The 19,681-nt window shown below is 43.7% G+C and overlaps 2 protein-coding genes across 9 annotated transcripts in view; one reads left to right on the top strand and one right to left on the bottom strand.

The window, feature by feature from the left end:
- Window positions 1-19,681, bottom strand: part of CDC27 (cell division cycle 27) — a 506,999-nt gene that overhangs the window by 141,927 nt on the left and 345,391 nt on the right. The gene's annotated exons all lie outside the window — the stretch shown is intronic.
- LOC117067478 (leucine-rich repeat-containing protein 37A3-like) overlaps window positions 1,179-19,681 on the top strand; it is a 50,389-nt gene continuing 31,886 nt past the window's right edge. Inside the window, 9 exon segments of the mRNA XM_033184126.1 lie at window positions 1,179-1,739; window positions 1,878-2,579; window positions 2,749-3,237; window positions 3,400-3,829; window positions 3,832-4,345; window positions 6,077-6,148; window positions 8,875-8,946; window positions 11,719-11,790; window positions 12,465-12,545. Coding sequence (XP_033040017.1) covers window positions 1,308-1,739; window positions 1,878-2,579; window positions 2,749-3,237; window positions 3,400-3,829; window positions 3,832-4,345; window positions 6,077-6,148; window positions 8,875-8,946; window positions 11,719-11,790; window positions 12,465-12,545 — 2,864 coding nt within the window. The 5' untranslated portion in view covers window positions 1,179-1,307.

Below are 19,681 nucleotides of genomic sequence, written 5' to 3'. Positions count from 1 at the left end.
GGAATGCAATGTTGCGATCTCGGCTCACTGCAACCTCTGCCTCCCAGGTTCAAGTGGTTGTCCTGCTTCAGCCTCCCGAGTAGCTGAGATTACAGGTATGCACTACCACACCTGGCTAATTTTGTATTTTTAGTACAGATGGAGTTTTACCATGTTAGTCAGTCTGGTCTCGAACTTCTGACCCCAGTGATCCACTCACCTTGGCCTCCCAGAGTTCTGGGATTACGGGTGTGAGCCACTGTGCACGGCCTTCCTTCCATTTTAAAACCATCACTATGCACCCTATGCCTATGCTAGGCACTGGAATAAGATGAAACATCTTGGAGTTTACATGCTGGTAATTGTGCCAGACAGTAATAAAATAGGTAAGAATGGCTGTGGGGGAAGTCAGCTGTGTTCTAGTTACAGTCGCATTTCAGGAAAATTTTTTTTTTTTTTTTGAGACGGAGTCTCGCTCTGTCACCCAGCCTGGAGTGCAGTGGCCAGATTTCAGCTCACTGCAAGCTCCACCTCCCGGGTTCACGCCATTCTCCTGCCTCAGCCTCCCGAGTAGCTGGGACTACAGGCGCCGCCACCTCGCCCAGCTAGGTTTTTGTATTTTTAGTAGAGACGGGGTTTCACCGTGTTAGCCAGGATGGTCTCGATCTCCTGACCTCGTGATCCGCCCGTCTCAGCCTCCCAAAGTGCTGGGATTACAGGCTTGAGCCACCGCGCCCGGCTCAGGAAATTATCTAACATGTTGACTTTAACAACCTAAGCCTCTTCTCCATGTGTGCACACAGGGTAGATCTCTGAAGGGTGGCGCTGTAACTTCTAGGGTAATGGCTGTGTTGAGTCAAGGCAGGATGACAGTTCAGCCTAAATGACTGTAATGTGCGTGGTGCCTGCCACCCTAACTGGCGCCCATTTTGCATCTCAGTTGCTCTCCCTGGAAGGAAGAGTATTCTCGAATTTCACCTTGAAGGAGGAAGAATTCAGGCTACCAGAACTGGACTAGCACTTCTGAATGTCCAGAGGCGAGGTCCTGTGACTTCCTTGGGAAGCTCTGCCGCACCCCCACCCCACCACACCACACCACCACAGGCTGCTGGAGTCCTGGGACCACCTGGGTCTATGGACCAAATCCTTCCTCACTAAGGGGAGGGGAGGGGGTGTTCCATCCGGGTGGGGTGGGAAGGTTGCTTGGGCGGGATTGTGACATGAGTGCCCTGGTGACATGGAACAGATCTGTGGCATAAATAAAGGTGTCATAAACACAGGGTGGGGCGCACGCTTATAAGGGGCAGGAGCCTCTCAGGGCTGCCAGAATGGCTCCCGCTCAGTGCGCGGCGCCAGCCTTTATCATGTCCCAGCTGCGTTTCTGGGGCCCATGGCCCCTTCTCACGTGGCAACTATTGTGTCTACTAGTCAAGGAGGCTCAGCCTCTGGAGTGGGTGAAGGAGCCGTTCCAGCTGACCTCTAACCCCCTGGGGCCGCCTGAGCCCCGGTCTTCGCGCTCCTCCCATCTCCCATGGGAATCTCCCCATGCGCCCACTCCTCCGGCAGACCCGGGGGACTTTGATTACCTGGGGCCCTCTGCTCCCTCGCAGATGTCAGCCCCACCCCGGGAATCGACTGAAAATTTGGTTCCATTCTTGGACATGGATTCAGCTGAAGAGCTGCCCCTGGGGCCAGAGCAGTTCTTGGCTGCACATGAGGATTTAAATAACAAGTTGACTCCGCAAGAAAGGCTCCCAGAGGTGGTCCCACTGCTGGACCGGGATGAGAACCAGACTCCAGTTCAGCTTCCTCGCCTCAAAAGTAAGGTTCCAACTGCAGATCTAGATCAGGCTGCAGGTCATCAGGCAGATGAAATACTTGTTCCGCTAAACAGTAAGATTTTAAAACCAACCACATTTATTGTTTCGCCCAAGAACCTGAAGAAAGATCTAGCTCAGCATTGGAGCCTTGCTGAGATTGTTGGAATTCCACACCGATTATCCAAACCTCAGCGTCAGAAACAGACTTTGCGGGATGAATATTCGAGTATGGACACACTGTATCCCGGCAGCCTGCCTCCAGAACTCCAGGTGAACTCAGATGAGCCTCCAGGGCCCCCTGAGCAAGTTGGACTTTCTCAATTACATCTAGAGCCTGAAACTCAAAATCCAGAGCTGCTTGAAGACATCCAGTCCTCTTCACTCTGGCAAGAAGCCCCAGCGCAGCTTCCACAGCTCCCTGAGGAGGAAGAACCTTCTTCAACCCAGCAGGAGGCCCCAGCTCTGCCGCCAGCATCCTCTATGGAGAGTCTAACTCTACCGAATCGTGAGGCGACAGTTCAGCCTCCAGGTGAGGATCGTTATAACTTGCCCACCATTATAGTTAAACCTGCAGATGTGGAGGTTACCATAACTTCCAAGCCTATCAGAGAGACAGAATCTTCCCAAGCCCAGCAGGAGGCCCCAATTCAATTTCCAGAGGAGGTGGAACCTTCTGTAACCCAACAGGAGGCCCCAACTGAGCCTCCAGGTCCTCCTATAGAGCACAAACTTTCCATCAGTGAGCAGGAGCAGCCAGCTCAGCCTTCTGAGTCTTCTGAGGTTGAATCTTCTCACACGCAGCAGGACCCCAGCTCAGCCTCCAGAAGAGATGGAACCTTCTGCTATCCAAGAGGAGGCCCTACCTGAGCCTCCAGGTCCTCCTGTAGAGCCTGAACTTTCCCTCAGTGAGCAGGATCAGCCAGCTCAGCCTTCTGAGTCTTCTGGGGAGGCTGAATCTTCTCCAACCCAGCAGGAGGCCCCAGCTCAGCCTCCAGAACATCATGAAGTCACAGTTTCACCTCCAGGTCACCATGAAACTCAGCATTCAGATTTGCCCAATGTCTCTGTTAAGCCTCCAGATGTGCAGCTCACCTTAGTAACAGAGCCTAGTGCAGAGGTGGGAACTTCTCCAATCCCCCAGGAGGCTACAGCTCAGCTCTCAGGGCCAGGTAATGATGTAGAATCTCCCGCCATCCAGCACGGGGGCCTACCTCTGCCTCCAGAGTCACTGGAAGAGGCTGGACCTTTAGCAATTCAACAGGAGACTTCAGTTCAATCTCCGGAACCTGTTAATAATGAGAACCCCTCTCCAACCCAGCAGGAGGCTGCAGCTGAGCATCCACAGACTGCTGAGGAGGGTGAGTCTTCTCTAACCCAGCAGGAGGCCCCAGCTCAGACTCCAGAGCTCCCTAACGTAGTTGTAGCTCAACTTCCAGAGCAGTCAAACCTGAATCAAGCCACAGTTCAACCTTTGGACCTGGGGCTTACCGTCACTCCAGAACCCACTATGGAGGTTGGACATTCTGTATCTCTGAAGACTTTCGTTCTTCCAAAGCAACTTAAGGTGACACTTCCACATCCAGACCAGGTTCGGACTCATCATTCACACCTGACTCAAGCCACAGTTCAACCTTTGGACCTGGGGTTTACCAGCACTCCAGAATCCACAACAGAGGTTGAACTTTCTCCAACCGTGCAGGAGACCCCAACTCAGCCTCCTAAGAAAGTTGTACCCCAACTTCGAGTATATCAAGAGGTAGCAATTCCAACACCAGGTCAGGATGAAGCTCAGCATCCAATGTCACCCAGCGTCACAGTTCAACCTTTGGACCTGGGACTTACCATCACTCCAGAACCCACTATGGAGGTTGTACCTTCTACAGCCCTGAAGAAGACTATAGCTCCTCCAGAGCATCCTAAGGTGACACTTTCACATCCAGACCAGGTTCAGACTCAGTATTCACACCTGACTCAAGCCACAGTTCCACCTTTGGACCTGGGGCTTACCAACACTCCAGAATCCACGACAGAGTTGAACCTTCTACAGCCCTGACGACCACAGCTCCTCCTCCAGAACACCCTGAGGTGACACTTTCACCTTCAGACAAAGGTCAGACTCAGCATTCACACCTGACTCAAGCCACATTTCAACCTTTGGACCTGGGACTTACCATCACTTCAGAACCCCCTATGGAGGTTGGACATTGTACACCCCTGAGGCTGACTGTAGTTCCTCCAAAGCATCGTAAGGTGACACTTCCACATCCAGACCAGGTTCAGACTCTGCATCGAAAACTGACTGAAGTCAGAAGTCCAAGTACTGAACTAGAACCTACTCAAGATTCATTGGTTCAGTCTGAAAGTCACGCCCCAAATAAGACTTTAACTGCATCAGAGGAACAGAAGGCCTCCACAAGCACCAACATATGTGAGCTCTGTACCTGTGGAGATGAGATGCTGTCATGTATTGATCTCAGCCCAAAGCAGAGGCTCCGCCAAGTTCCTGTGCCAGAGCCCAACACCTACAATGGCACCTTCACCATCTTGTAAGGATCACCTTTCCCCAATTGTCCTCTGTGTCCTGCCTGATGTGGCAGCCTTTTCCTGGAGGCCTTCCTGGGCTTTCTTTATCTCCCCAAGCCATACTGACAACTGACTTTCTGCGTTCACCTTTGCTTGTCAATTCTTTCTCCTCATTCTCCTTTAATGTTAGGCCCCTTCTCCAGTCTTGTACTTCTACTCTAGCCTTTTACTTGTTTTCTCATCCATTTTTATTTAGCTCCATCATATCATTGCTTAACCACTGCTCTCCTCCCATTTTTGTTTCACCCTCTTTACAGCGTCCTGTCCCTCTCCCGATCTCAGTGATGAGGCTCTAAGTAGTTAAGAGTTGATTCCAGAGCCAGGCTGCCTGGGGTTGAACCCAGGTCTGTTTATTACCTTGGTGACCCAGAGCAAGTTATTCTGCTCTGTGACTCAATTTCCTCACCTTTCAACTGGGGATTATGCCAGTTACCATTTCATAGGATTGTTGTGAAATTTAGGTGAGTGAATATATGAAACACTTCACCAGTGCCTAGCCTATGTAGGAGTGTTTGCTGTTAACATGATTACTCGAGAGTCCTTTAGTTTTGTGCAGAACTCATCGTTGTCCCTAGCTTTCTATATGTAGCACTCGTTTTGTGTCAAACTCAGGATCAAGTATGTTACTATCTCCAGAACATGAAAATGATAGGAGGGAAGAAAGAGAATAGGCATAAAAAGGGAGGTATATATAATGAAGTACTAAAAGATAATGCAGACCATAGGTGCTAGAATTTGCCAGAATCTGTGATCCTTGAGGTGTGGAGATCAGGGAAAGCTACATGGATAAGCTAAAATTTTACTTGGATCTTAAAGAATAACTATAGTTTGTTAAATAGAAAAAAAATAAGAGTACAGTCTAGGCAAAGGCATGGCTACAGGCGTGCTTGGAATTTAGTAGACCAATCTGGCTGCAAAGAATTAGGTGAGGGAGCAGTGAAGATATGATTATGTAAAACCTTGACTATCAGGTATAGGAGTTTGAAAGTTACACAGTGAGGTATGGAAAGCCATTGAAAGTTTCCAAGCAAGAGAGATTAAATCATTAAAACAGGAGGATTATTTTATTTTGTTTTTTGCTTTATGTTCAAGTGTAGACATGCATAGGATTATTTTAGAATCCATATGTAGAGTGCCCAAAAGGAAAAGCTTAACTCAGGGAGACAGAATAGAAAGGTCTCGCAAAACGTAGGAGTGAAGTGTGAAGGGGCCAGATCAGATCCCTTGTCATAAGAGTGGAAAGAAAAAGCCTAGGATGTTTCAGCAGAGGGCAAAGCTTTGGTGCTACCTGGCATAGGGTTTCTTTCTGCTTATTTACTGATAACATAAGCTTTTGCCCATTTTTTCTGTTGAATTATTTACCATTTTTGTGTTGATTTGTAGTAGTTTGTTTAGACACATAAGTGCTTTGGATAAAATACTTACATTCAAAGTAATTTAACTGGCACTGTCTGTCCAAGAGATGGGATGGATAGGAAGTTAAGCTTCTGGGAGATGCCTTATCATTTGTGCCAGTGGCCCCGCATTGTTTCTTGATGAATTGTGCAAACTGGGAAGCTGATAGCTCTGGAAATAAGAAAGCGGGTGTTATTTTCTGTGACTGAATATCCCCAACAAGGTTGCCATGATTCTTTTATTTATCCTGTTCATTCTTGTCCTACCTATTCAAGGATATAAACTGTGTTTCTTCACAGAAATTTCCAAGGAAACTATATTTCGTACATTGATGGAAATGTATGGAAAGCATACATCTGGACCGAGAAACTGTGAGTATATTCTCTCCAAGTATGACAAAAAACTAACTGCATTGTAACAGCCTTCTTGGTCCAGAATTTTGAGGTCTGAGAAATTTCTCCTTCATACCCGAAGTCAGCCACTGTTGATGGCAATCCTACGGTTATTTAAAAATTAAATTTGGTAGGCTCTCTTTAAAGTAAGAGGCAATTTAAATTTATTTTTTATCACACAAGTAATACATGGTTATATTCCTTTTTGTCCTTTTTTTTTTTCAGAGACAGGGTCTTAATTTGTCCCCCAGGCTGGAGTGCAGTGGTACAATCACATCTCACTGCAGCCTTCACCTCCTAGGCACAAGTGATCCTTCCACCTCAGCCTCCCAAGTAGCTGGGACCACAGGTGCATGCCACCACGTCCACCTAATTTTGTTTTTTTTGTAGAGACAGGGTCTTCCTATGTTGCTTAGTCTGATCTTGAACTCCTGGGCTCAAGAGATCCTTCCACCTTGACCTCTTAAAGTGCTCATATTACAGGCATGAGCCACCACCCCTGGTCCATGATTCTATTTTTAATGTATAAAAATGTAGTAACAGGTATAACAAAAACCCTCCTTGTGCCCTACTCCCTCATCCCTGAGGTAATGCTACTCTGCATTTAGTGTACATCCTTCCAGACTTTTTCCCATTTGCCTACATACATATTTACATAAAGCAAAATAGATTTGTTGTGTGGTTAAAAAACATTTTTTTTTACATAAGTGGTAACATCTTGCAACTTGATTCTTTCACTTCGTGACATGCCTTAGATTTGTTTCCTTCCCAGTACTCAGAGGGTCACACCATTCATTTAAACTCCTGCATCATCCATAGTCTAGATGCATCATAGTTTATTTAATAATTCCCCCATTGATGAATGTTTAGTTTTATTTTTACATACATTGCTGAAATGAAATCCCTGTACATGCTTCTTTGTGAACATGGGCAAGTATTCCTGTAGAAGAGATATCTAGAAATGGAATTGTTAGGGTGAAGACTATGTAGATATAAAATTTTAATTGCCCTCAAAAATGTCCCAACTTACTCTATTGTCAGCAGAAGATGACAGCATTCATGTCCTCATACCTTTCACCACTGGGTATTCTCCAACTTGTTGTTGAAATTATGGATGAATAAAAGGGATTCCATCTAAATTTGAATTTTTCTGATTACTCATGAATTTAATTAAATATCTTTATATGTTTATTGAACATTTGTGTTTCTTCTCTGAGTTTTCTGGCCTGTTCATTTTCCTTCTGAATCGTTTCATCATTTTCTCACTGATTTGTAGATAGAATTGGTTTAGATACAAACGATTTTGGAAAAAATGCTTACATTCGAGGTAACTGGCATTTTTCACAACAGTTTGTGTGCCGCATCATTAGTTCAACGTATATAGACAAGTCATGCATGAGTTCTAAATTAAAAATAAAACACATGCTAGGCACGGTGGGTCATGCCTGTAATCCCAGCACCTTGGGAGGCCGAAGTCGGCAGATCACCTGAGGTCAGGAGTTTGAGACCAGCCTGGCCTATAGGGCAAAACCCCGTCTCTACTAAAAATACAAAAATTAGCCAGGCGTGGTGGTCGGTGCCTGTAATCCCATCTACTTGGGAAGCTGAGGCAGGAGAATTGCTTTATTTTTTCAGATGGAATTTTGTTCATGTTGCCCAGGATGGAGTGCAATGGCGCGATCTTGGCTCACTGCAACCTCCACCTCCTGGGTTCAGGCGATTCTCCTGTCTCAGCCTTCCAGGTAGCTGGAATTACCGGTGCCCACCATCATGTCCAGCTAATTTTTGTATTAGTAGAGACAGGGTTTCACCGTGTTGGCCAGGCTGGTGTCAAACTCCTGACCTCAGGTGATCCGCCGACCTCGGCCTCCCAAAGTGCTGGGATTACAGGTGTGAGCCACCATGCCAGGCCAGAACTACATTTTAAAAAAAGAAAATTATTACAAAGGTCAGGATAGTGGTTACCTTTTAGGGTTAGATAGAGGGATATGATGGGAAGGTGCATGCTGGGGCTTCTGGGATGCTAGCAATGATCTTTTGTAATGATAATTACATGGACATTTGCTTTATAATTATTAAACTGAATATTTGGCCAGGTGAGGTGGCTTATATCTGCAGTGACAACACTTTGAGAGGCAGAGACAGGAGGATCACTTGAGCCAGGAGTCTGAGACCAGTCTGGGAGCAGAGTGAGAGAGACCCTGTCTCAGAAATTAAATTAAGTTAAAATTAAATATGAACATTGATGACCTGTGCACTTTATGCACATTGTAGTTCTGACATTTTTTTGATGGGGGAAAAGGTTGAATGGCTTCACTTGCAGCCCTGACATGGTTCCATGTGGGGCTTTCATAATAAGGTTTGGGAAAAGAGGAAATGGAGGTTCTGCTGATCTTGGTGCCACCCAGAGTTGGATTCTAACAGGGACTTTGTGATCTAGAGAGGAGGCATGAAATATACAGTTTGGTGAAAAGAGTGGGTAGAGGTGTGCTTGTGTGTGTGTGTGTGTGTGTGTGTGGTGGTGGTGGCGGACAGAGATGGACACAAAAAGGAAAATGTAAGAAAAGGTTTGAATGAAAGCAGAGCAGATACCACCGTCTTGAAATAACCATGACCCTGCTTTCTCCCACATGCAGGACATAGTCTTGTGCGGCAAATAGTTGTACTTTGCATTTTAATCTAGAAATAACTTGTTCATTTTCCAGAATTCTCAATGAAAATTATTTGACTGAATTACATAAGGATTCATTTGAAGGCCTGCTATCCCTCCAGTATTTGTAAGTTAATCACATTTATGAGTTTTTAGTCATATCATCTGTAAAACAAGGGGTTCAAATTAGATAATCTCTAAGATTTCTTCCAGCAACAAAATTCTGCAATTCTGTTAAGTTTGTATAGGGTCTCAGCCCATCTCTAGCATTAGCTACCTCCTATGCATTTTCAGTTTTTTAATTACATAGATGAAACACAGAAAAAAATTTCACATGGTAAGAAGATCTGAGCAGTGACTGACACCCGTATGAACCTTGTTTTATAAGTGTTCACACACCATCTTCTTCTATTCAGTCTACAACCAATAAAATCTAATGTATGGTCTATTTTTAAATAGCCCAGTAAGTTAAGATTTTTGCATTTTTTAAAGACTGTGAAAGAAAAAGAAAAGAAACAAGGAGAAATATGTGAGAGAGATCATATGTGGCCCACAAAGCCTAAAATATTTACTGTCTGACCTTCACAAAAAAAAGATTTGAAAAAGTTGGTTTAGTAGGATGAAAGGAATTAAAGTTAACTTCAGATCGTTGCCTAAAGGAGAAGACATAGACCATCTACATTCATTTGAACATCATTAATCCAAAATTTTTTGGTAATTTAATGGTAATTAAATTAATATTTAAATATTAAAAATCAGCTGAATTATATAAATAATATTGTCAAGAATATTAAGCTTCCAAGAGAATAGACTGGTATTAAGGATTTCATTTCCGGACTTGTTATATGAAAACAGACGTTTAAAATGGTGGTTAAGTGGTAGAGCTAGAAATGCTTAACACTAAGAAGCATACCAGAAATGCTCCTGACTCTTCACTAATTACAAAATAACTATCTCCCCAGCCATGTTACCAAGAAAGGGATACCCGCATAGTATTTCTGTCTGTTTAGAGACAAGAAGATACTATGTTCATTGCTATGAAAGCTTGATTCTTATCCTTTGTCCATAGAGGTGTGTATGTCATTAATCCTTGTTAAGCTCATTAGTGATGCTCTTTGTGCAGATTCTTTCAAATGTAGAAGGCTTAAGGAAAGTGGGTGTAAAGACCTTCAAGTGGATGCCAAAGTGCTACAGAGGCCATGAAATAATAAAACTACATTCCTTTAAAATAGTCATTTTCCTTCTACTCCCCCACCTATTCATTTATTTTACAAATATTTGAATTTGCTTTATTTCCATGTGTCAGTTTTAAACATGGTGGGCAATGCTGATGAGCAAGACCTAGTCCATGCTTGCAAGAAGTTTATGCTCGGAAGAAATGGGATAAAAACTAACTACATTAAAAAGAAGAAATGGATGTAGGCACTAGGAGGGATACATTATTTCTGGAGCATAGAAGAGGAGAAAATGCCTTCAATCTGGACCCAGGAGGATGTTACTAGAACAATGCCATTTGAATAGGATTTTGAAGGGCCATTGTGTAACATCGGACAGACATCTTGGGGAAAATAATCTAAACTTGCAAAGGGAAAATGGGAGAAGGGCAAAACACAGGAACGTGTTCGAGGAGTGCCATGAGTACCTGTAGAGTACAAGGAGGGAGAGTAGGAAATTGGAGTCAGATCTTCTAGGGCTTTGAAAGCCAAGCTAAGGAGCCATCATGGAGAACCGTGTTACCGCAGCAGTGCTGTAGATAGATCTACATCACAGTCCCTGAGAGGGCATATTAGAACTCAGTTCTGGACTCCACCCTCATAGTTACTGATTCAGTTGGTCTAGAGTGGGACCAAGAATTTGCGTCTTCAATAATTTCCCAGGAAATGCTGGTCTTTGCAAACCACTTGTGGAGAGTTTATCTGATGACTGTGTGCAGGATAGTTTAGGAAGGGAGAGACTAGAGATGGAGACATCAGCCAGACAACCTTACACCATCCAGGTAAAGAGGGAGGGACCAGTCCCATCGCTGTGTAACTGAAGAAATTGCTTTCATGAAATATTAAAGCAATATAAAACCAAAAATGAATTTCTATTATGATAGAAATTAATTCTATTAATATGATTTGAATTAGTTCAAAGTTATGTATTAGGTAAAGGGGTAATTTCCTTTCAAATGATGTGAAAGTATGTCTTTTATTTCTTCTGATATTGAACTGGCTTAGGAAAACAGACCTAAACTAGGAAGGTGTATAAATGTGAGGCTATTTTTTTTTTTGATATGGAATCTTGCTCTGCTGCCCAGGCTGGAGTGCAGTGGTGCAGTCTCAGCTCACTGCAAGCTCCACCTCCCGGGTTCACGCCTTTCTCCTGCCTCAGCCTCCCGAGCAGCTGGGACTACAGGCGCCCGCCATCAGACCCAGCTGATTTTTTGTATTTTTTAGTAGAGATGGGGTTTCACCATGTTAGCCAGGATGGTCTCAATCTCCTGACCTCAGGATCCGCCAGCCTTGACCTCCCAATGTGCTGGGATTACAGACGTGAGCCAGCACGCCCGGCCCGACTATTTTTTTTAATATTAGAAATTATATATAGAGATAAAAACTTTGAGCTCATAATCTAGGATTTGATGAGACTACAAAAGGGCATCTAATCAAGTCTACTGCTCTCAGGAAAAATTAGTTCCAAAATCGATTAAGTTGTATATTTATTAAAACCATGAATGTGAGACTCTAGGAGAGGTATGGGCAGGGTTAGGGGCTCTGGAAAGTTCAAATACAAGTCCAGACGTTTAGAGTTGAGATGAAATATGTGTATTCAGTATTATTCTACGCTATTGCTGTTATTCATACTAATCAACATTTAATAACTAATCAAGGTGATATTTTCCTTTTACTTTTCCTAGAGATTCATCCTGTAATAAAATACAGTCTATTGAAAGACGTACATTTGAACCACTACCATTTTTGCAGTTTATGTAAGTTACAAATAAAAGTTTGTTACATTTGGAATTTTTATAAAACTTAATTATAAACCTCTTTGCTATTCATTTTGAAATATGATTAAAGTTTTACCAGTAGAAAGCTACTAAAATTATAGAGCAAATCCCTTTTGTCTCTAGCAAGGATTAGTGTGAGAATTATTGCACAGATCTTAGTGAATCATCAGAGAGCAGTGGTTCTCAGCTGATGTGATTTTCTACTCAGGTGGCATTTGGTAATGTCTGGAGACAGTTTTGGTTGACAAAACTGTGGGTGTGCTCCTGGCATCTGGTGGGCAAAGGCCAGAGATGCTGCTTAACATCCTCTAAGGTATAAAACAAACCCCCGTGGCAAAGAGTTATAGAGTCCAAAATGTCAATGGCACTGAAGTTGTGAAATCCTGTTCTAGAGAACTAAAGATCACTTCACACAGGTATTTACTGAGCGTTCACTGCTTTGTAGCTAATGCACCACATGTGCATTGTGCAATGTTAAAGTATAAATCATAAGCCAGAATCTTCCACAGTGAGATTTCCTTAGTGCATACAGGAAGGATTGAGGTTATGTTCCATCTTATATAAATTAGAATCATGGCAAAGGGTAAATGTTCTGAAATGATTTTTTTTTTCCTTTGGCTTATGTGTGTGTTTTTTTTTCTTTTTTCTTTTAGAAATCTTGGTTGCAATTTACTCACAGAACTGAGCTTTGGAACATTTCAGGCCTGGCACGGAATGCAGTTTTTACACAAGTTGTAAGTGAAATAGAAGATGAATACATGTAAAGAACTATTTATGTATAAAAACTCATACAATTATTGGTTAGCTCTGTATAAGCATATTATGAACTCTGAAAAGTATGTCTTAAGATCCATTCATTTTTCTCAAATGGGGAAACTAAGGTACAAAGAGGCCAAGAGACTTACATAGCTTATATATGACCTGCTCTGCTTGTCCTAGTTCTGACCTACAGCATGGGCAAGAAAAGGCTTCAAAGAAGTGACCCTCAAATTAGTCTTGTTGCTGGGCTCAGGCCTGTAATCCCAGAACTTTGGGAGCCAAGGCGGGCAGATCACCTGAGGTCAGGAATTCAACACCAGCCTGGGCAACATAGTGAAACCCCGTCCCTACTAAAAATACAAGAAAATTAGCCGGGTGTGGTGGTGCAGTTTTTTGCTCCCTGGAGGACTTTGTGTTAAGCTTCCTTCCTTGCAGCTAAATGTTTGCAGCCATTGAAGCAGTTAGAAACTCTGCATATGAGCAGGAATCAAAGTTAAATCCAAAGTGTAGGGCCAGGCATGGTGGCTCACACCTGTAATCCCAGTACCTTGGGAGGCCGAGGTGGGGCGATCACTTGAGATCAGGAGTTTGAGACCAGCCTGGCCAACATGGCGAAACCCCGTCTCTACTAAAAATACAAAAATTAGCAGGTCGTGGTGGCAGGCGCCTGTGATCCCAGCTATCGGGAGTCCGAGGCACAAGAATGATTGAACCCGGGAGGTGGAAGTTGCAGTGAGCCGAGATTGTGCCACTGCACTCCAACCTCCCCACCAGGCTGGTCTTGAACTCCTGTGATCTCAGGTGATCCGCCCACCTCAGCCTTCCAAAGTGCTGGGGTTACAGGTGTGAGCCACCATGTCTAGCCAAGATGCTTTTTATGTTAAGCTATCGTGCAAAAAAATTTTTTTTGTGAAGAAAATACATCACTGTATCTTTTTTTTTTTTTGAGACGGAGTCTCGCTCTGTCCACCGGGCTGGAGTGCAGTGGCGCAATCTCGGCTCACTGCAAGCTCCGCCTCCTGGGTTCACGCCATTCTCCTGCCTCAGCCTCCCTAGTAGCTGGGACTACAGGCGCCAGCCACCGCGCCCAGCTAATTTTTTGTATTTTTAGTAGAGATGGGGTTTCTCCGTGGTCTCGATCTCCTGACCTTGTGATCCACCCTCCTTGGCCTCCCAAAGTGCTGGGATTACAGGTGTGAGCCACCGCGCCCGGCCACATCACTGTATCTTAATCCCATATACGTTCTTGACTACTCTTCTACCATAAGTGCAAAAATTCTATGATTTCTCTGTAGAACATACCCAGCAAATCAGAGTGGGTGTATTCAATGGCCTGAAGGGGACTTTAGACTCAATGTGAAGATTCTCCTCGACATCTGACTTTAGAAAAGACTTTCCACCTCTCTTGTAGTTCAGAAATCTAGTTTCACACAGTTCATTTTGAGGTAGAGGGAGGCATTCAGGATGTGTCTAAACTAGAGCAGCAGTTTCTGCAGATGCTCCTCTCTGTCCTCATTAATTTGCTGATGCCTAACTTAGGAAAAGGACACTGAGGGTCTGTTTCTCTTTTGCCCTCACAACAGAGAACAGGCTCATTAGGTCCCTCCACCAACAGGTTTAGGGAGCATCAATACAAATGGCTTAAACTCACCACCTTTACTAAGCACTTTATAACACTGGGAGTCCCTCATAAAAATCTGGTGGCCAGGAGCGGTGGCTCATGCCTGTAATTCCAGCACTTTGGAAGGCTGAGGTGGGTGGATCACCTGAGGTCGGGTTCAAGACCAGCCTGACCAACATGGTGAAACCCTGTCTCTACTAAAAATACAAAAATTAGTTGTGCATGGTGTTGGGCACCTGTAATCCTAGCTACTCAGGAGGCTGAGGCAGGAGAATCACTCGAAACCAGGAGGCAGAGGTTGCAGTAGCCGAGATCGCACTATTGCACTGCAGCCTCAGATCATCATCATCATCATCATCATCATCATCATCATCATCATCTAGCCAGCTTCACTACAATTATGTGGGAAATGCCAGGAAAGCACTGGAATCACAATTGATAAAAATTAATGAATTCACTCAAAAACATTCACTGAGTGCCATGTCCATTTGTGGCAGGTACTCTATTAAGCGCCGGGGGTAAAAAAATCCATCTCAAAGACACACCAAGATGAGGACTTTGTCCCCAAGGGACTTTCATTCCTCAAGGAGGAAGCAGATGCTGATGGGAAAACATACGAGAGTCATGTGGGGATCTGTACAGCAGGGTGACCAGGGGAGGACAAAGCAGGAATGGGTGGTGGGTAAGAAAGACTTGAGGAGACACTAACTTGCTTATCTCGAGTTTCTGTGTTCATCTTAAACAACAGAAAAAGGCATTTGCTTCATGGTGATGAAAAAATCAGAGCCAGCTGATACTGGAAATTAATACTCATTTCATGTAAACAGAATAGAGCTGAACCCTTCAAACTAAGTCACAGTTACTTTCAGAGATCGGCACAAGGGTCTCAACACACCAAGTGTGTTAGGGGCTGGGCTCCTTTGTTTGGGGTCAGATCTTTCTGGTAAACAAAGCTACACTGCAGAGTCATATTTGGCACATGTGACCTATAGGCCCATTGCATTTCTTTCCAAAGGCAAATTGCCAAGGGAAGGTGCCAGTAATTTTATGACCAGTATGACACCATTTTGTGGTGTTTGTAAGTTGAAACAATATTTTCCCGGCACTACATAAGTTTGTAAAAAACAAAAAGAAGAGGCCCCAGCTGTGGTTGCTCGATGATGAATTGAAGAGAGCCTAAGCTTCAGGGCTTCTCACTTGCATAGGCCCTTCCAAGGTCCTGGGAGGGCCCCTGGAAATTTTTGTATTCATCATTTATGTTTTTACTAGATAAGGTTCAGGCCCCACAAAATCCTGTAATCATCCCTGGGTTCCAATAGTTATAGCATAGTAAATCTCTTGAATGAAGCCTCTATGTTAATTGACAAATACTGACTGGCCAAGTTAGCAGTGTGATAGGGTCAGTCTATGTTGAATCTGAAATCCATCTCAAAGACAAACCAAGAGCTTATTAGTGGACTTAACTGGGTTCTGCTGGCCTAAGCGCAGTAAAGCCAAACAACCATATCGAGGTTTTGCATTGGGGAAAGGAGGACATTTATTTGCAGGGCATCCAAGCAAGAAGGACCAGGCAGCTAACTATCAAAGACCCCCTCTGAGTGGGGGCAATAATCTTACTTCTTACAGATGAAATCATGAATGAAATGGTTTATGGAAAAGCAGCAATGGTTGATAATTCTAAATGTTAAGTAAGTTTATATTTTTTCCCTGCCTTTAAAGTGTTTCTCCTTCATTCCCATACACAGGTCGAGACCAATGGCTTACTTTTAAAAATTCTCTTAGTCACTTCATTGGTTCTAATAATAATATTAGAAACTGGACGACTTTGCAGTGTAGAAAGGCTGTACTTTATTCACATAGAGCACACTCACATATTGGCTTGTCTGTGGCGCATCAATATCATGCCAAGAATGTAAGCCCTAAGAGAGAATAAGAGCAAAATCCAGGCTTTATCCCTATTGAATTATTTATCCCACTATTAGAATATTAGTGAGGTAGGTGTGGCCACCCTGTGATGGCAAATTGAGCTTCGGTCACAAACATGCCTTGTTGTGCCCCCCAGTCTACTGACATTAGCTTCCTTTACATAGCGGTAGATGCACAGAAGTGTGCACAGTTGAGGGTGTTGTCATCATGCTTTGGTATGTATTGGAACCCTGGCAGCTGCTTTTCTGATTCAGAGAGGCGTAAACATTACAGATGAAAAGAACAACTAGGGTCTGTCCTTTGGGGTGATTTAGGGTGGCTGTTTAAATTTGTAATGGTTGAAAAGTCTTGAGATTGTCACACGTAGCAACTCTTATACTTTTCTTCTCAGCTGCAGCTTATTCTTCTCACCTGTGTAACAAGCTGTCTTCTGTTCTCACAGAAGCTTAGTTAGCATTTCTTCCTCTGCCCCATAGCATTTTTTCAGTACTTACATTTACTAGGTCCTGTTTAGGTTGTAGGCGCCTAAGTACTTATACAGGTGAGATAACATGTCCGAAGTTCTTAGAACAGTGCTTGGCATATGGTAAATGCTCCATATGTGTTACTTCCTATGATATCTCACTTCCATTTTTCCAACAACTCTTGCGATGCGGTTATTATTATCATTTCTATTTTGCAGATGAGGAAGTTGAAACTCAGAGACGCTAGGTAATTTGCTTAGGTTCACATGGCTAATAAGTGGCAGAACCACTTACAAGCTTTGCAAGTAATTTTCGAAGCAGCTCTTAGTTCCCCTGTAATAGGAGCTGAATGATGACAGTTTGGCTTTGTGCGCATTGTGTCTTACTTTCTAACTTGAATAGGACTTTTAGAGCAGTGAGCTCCGTTTCCCTCTGAGAATGCCATGCTTCCAGAGCTCCTGGCTGTACCAGCTCTGGGCATCCCCAGGATTCATGCTCACTGGTCAGTGCTGGTGTGACATGATGGCTGAGCACCGGCACTGTGTCCAGTGCATTGCTAGGCACTATACACATGCTCTTTCATTGCTTCCTCAAACTGCCTTGTGATGTAAATGCTACCCAGAAAGGCTCATGTTCATTACTCAAGTCACTTCACCAGAAAGTGACAGAGCCAGAATTCAAACCCAGGTCTGCCAGATTCCACGTCCCTTGCTGCTTCTATTGTTCCTCATTTTCAGGGAGTCTTCTTCAAGGTTATTCTCAGGACTTTGATTAAGATATAGGCTCACAGCTCAGCATGGTGGCTCATGCCTGTAATCCCAGCACTTTGGGAGGCCGAGGTGGGTGGATCACTTGAGCTCAGGAGTTCAAGACCAGCCTGGCCAACATGGTAAAACCCCGTCTCTTCTAAAAATACAAAAACTAACCGGGCATGGGGATGGGCAACTATAATCCCAGCTACTCTGAAGGCTGAGGCAGGAGAATCACTTGAATCCAGGAGGTGAAGGTGGCAGTGAGCCAAGATCACACCATTGGACTCCAGCCTGGGCAACAGAGTGAGACTTCGTCTCAAAAAAAAAAAAAAAAGCTCACCATTTCAGATTCTCTAGACTTTGCTCCTGAGAAAGGGTTTACGTAATGCAGTTCGAGGTCTTGTATTGACCAGCTTGGTGTGGGGACATGTGTTTTCATGACTCATGAACCTATGTAGGTGAGCAAAGAGGTTACTTTCTCCCCAAGTACATCACACATATTGGATGAGGGTCTAGGTCATCTGCTTATTTCTTTGACTACCTTCCTCCACGGAACCAGTTTTCCCTGACTGCCTTGGGATTCTAGCATAGATCATTTTGGAGTTTGTCATTTACATTTGTTTTCGTGGCCGCTTTGGACATTTTTTCAGCTAACGTTGTTAGGGTTTCAGTACATTTAAGACAGTGATGACATGCTCCAGTCCTTTCATCTCTGTCTCCTCAGTTAATAGAAAGGAAACGTAGCCCATCTGTCTGGACCTAAACAGAGGAATTTGGAGAAAAAAAATAAAAATAAAAATAAAAAACAGGCAAGAAATGTTCCCTTATTTTGTGAGCTACCTTTATTCTGTCCCATTGTTCTACAGCAAAAGGCTTATGCAAAAATATTTCAGTTTTCCTCATCTAATAAGGCATATTTTAAAAAATTATTTAGAGCAATACTTCTTAAACTTTGACTCTGAGACTGTCTTTGAGACCAAAGAAAGCTTGCCACATTTTACTCCCATAAAGATACCAAAAAGGCGATGGACTGGGAGTCAGTGCACCTTAGTTTAATGTATAAAATGAAAGACTTGAACTGGAAATGGAAATGATCACCTACTGTGAAGCTAAAGACAGTTAAGGCCAGGCACTGTGGCTTACGCCCGTAATCCCAGCACTTTAGGAGGCCAAGATGGGCAGATTGCTTGAGCCCCAGGAGTTCCAGATCAGCCTGGGCAACAAAGTGAGACCCTGATCTCTACTAAAAGACTTTTTAAAAGTGGAAACATAAATATAAATAAGTAAAAACATTCATATCATTTGGTTTGTGGAAAACAGTTGCTGTAGAGTCCTCAAACTTGAGCTGTTAAGCTGGTTCCCACTCAGTCTCCGCATGGCCCAGGCACCACCTTAGTCAAGAAAAGAATGCCTTAGAACAGGAGAAATATAGGAGAATATCGAGTGACCCTATATTTTGATTTCTTCAGGGACAAATGCAAACATCCTAATGTCAGTTTGAGAAGAGCTTCCTAGTTCAGAGGTAATGCTGAGCTTAAGGCTATGGATGAGCTGTCAAGAAAGACGGAAGGTTGGAGAGTGAGATTATTTTGGTGGAAAGATAACAAACTTGGCTAAGTTGTTTTGGGTACATATTGCTTTGTAGTTATTATTATTATTATTATTATTATTATTTTTTAATAGAAACAGGGTCTCACTGTGTTATCCAGGCTAGTCTCAAACTCCTGGGCTCAAGCTATCCTTCTACTTTGGCCTCCCAAAGTGCTGAGATTACAGGCTTGAGTTGCTGTGCCCAGCCTACATTCATTTTTAATAGCTGGGAGGAAAGTGGGCAGGGGAAGATAGAGAAGGAGGGGGTAGCCGACTTGCACAAAGCCCACCAGTGGTCTTACAGGTTTTCATGCCAAAAAAAAGTACGAAGGGTATTTAAAGCCCTAGTTTGAGAATCCATACTTAACCAGTCATGTGGCACTCACATTCTTTCTTTCTCTTTGTAACATCATCTTATTGAATATTAGTGTTACAGAACAAGTTAATGGCACTAAAATACCATCTGAAATAGGAAGAGGAGGGGGATCACAAGACAGGACGACTGTGTGGCTCCCAGCCTCGCCACTGACTCACTCTGACCATGGTCAAGGGAGAGTGAGTCTTCACTTCTTTTTTCCATCTGCCAGCATGTTTGGTCTTCTGGCACCTGGTGTTCTATACAGTACAACATGCTTCTTTGGCCGGGCGCGGTGGCTCAAGCCTGTAATCCCAGCACTTTGGGAGGCCGAGACGGGCGGATCACGAGGTCAGGAGATCGAGACCATCCTGGCTAACACGGTGAAACCCCGTCTCTACTA

Source organism: Trachypithecus francoisi, unplaced genomic scaffold (genome assembly GCF_009764315.1).
Source record: "Trachypithecus francoisi isolate TF-2019V2 unplaced genomic scaffold, Tfra_2.0 Lachesis_group20, whole genome shotgun sequence".
In the NCBI taxonomy this organism is placed as follows: Eukaryota; Metazoa; Chordata; class Mammalia; order Primates; family Cercopithecidae; genus Trachypithecus; species Trachypithecus francoisi.
This window is presented reverse-complemented; position numbering and strand designations above follow the sequence as displayed.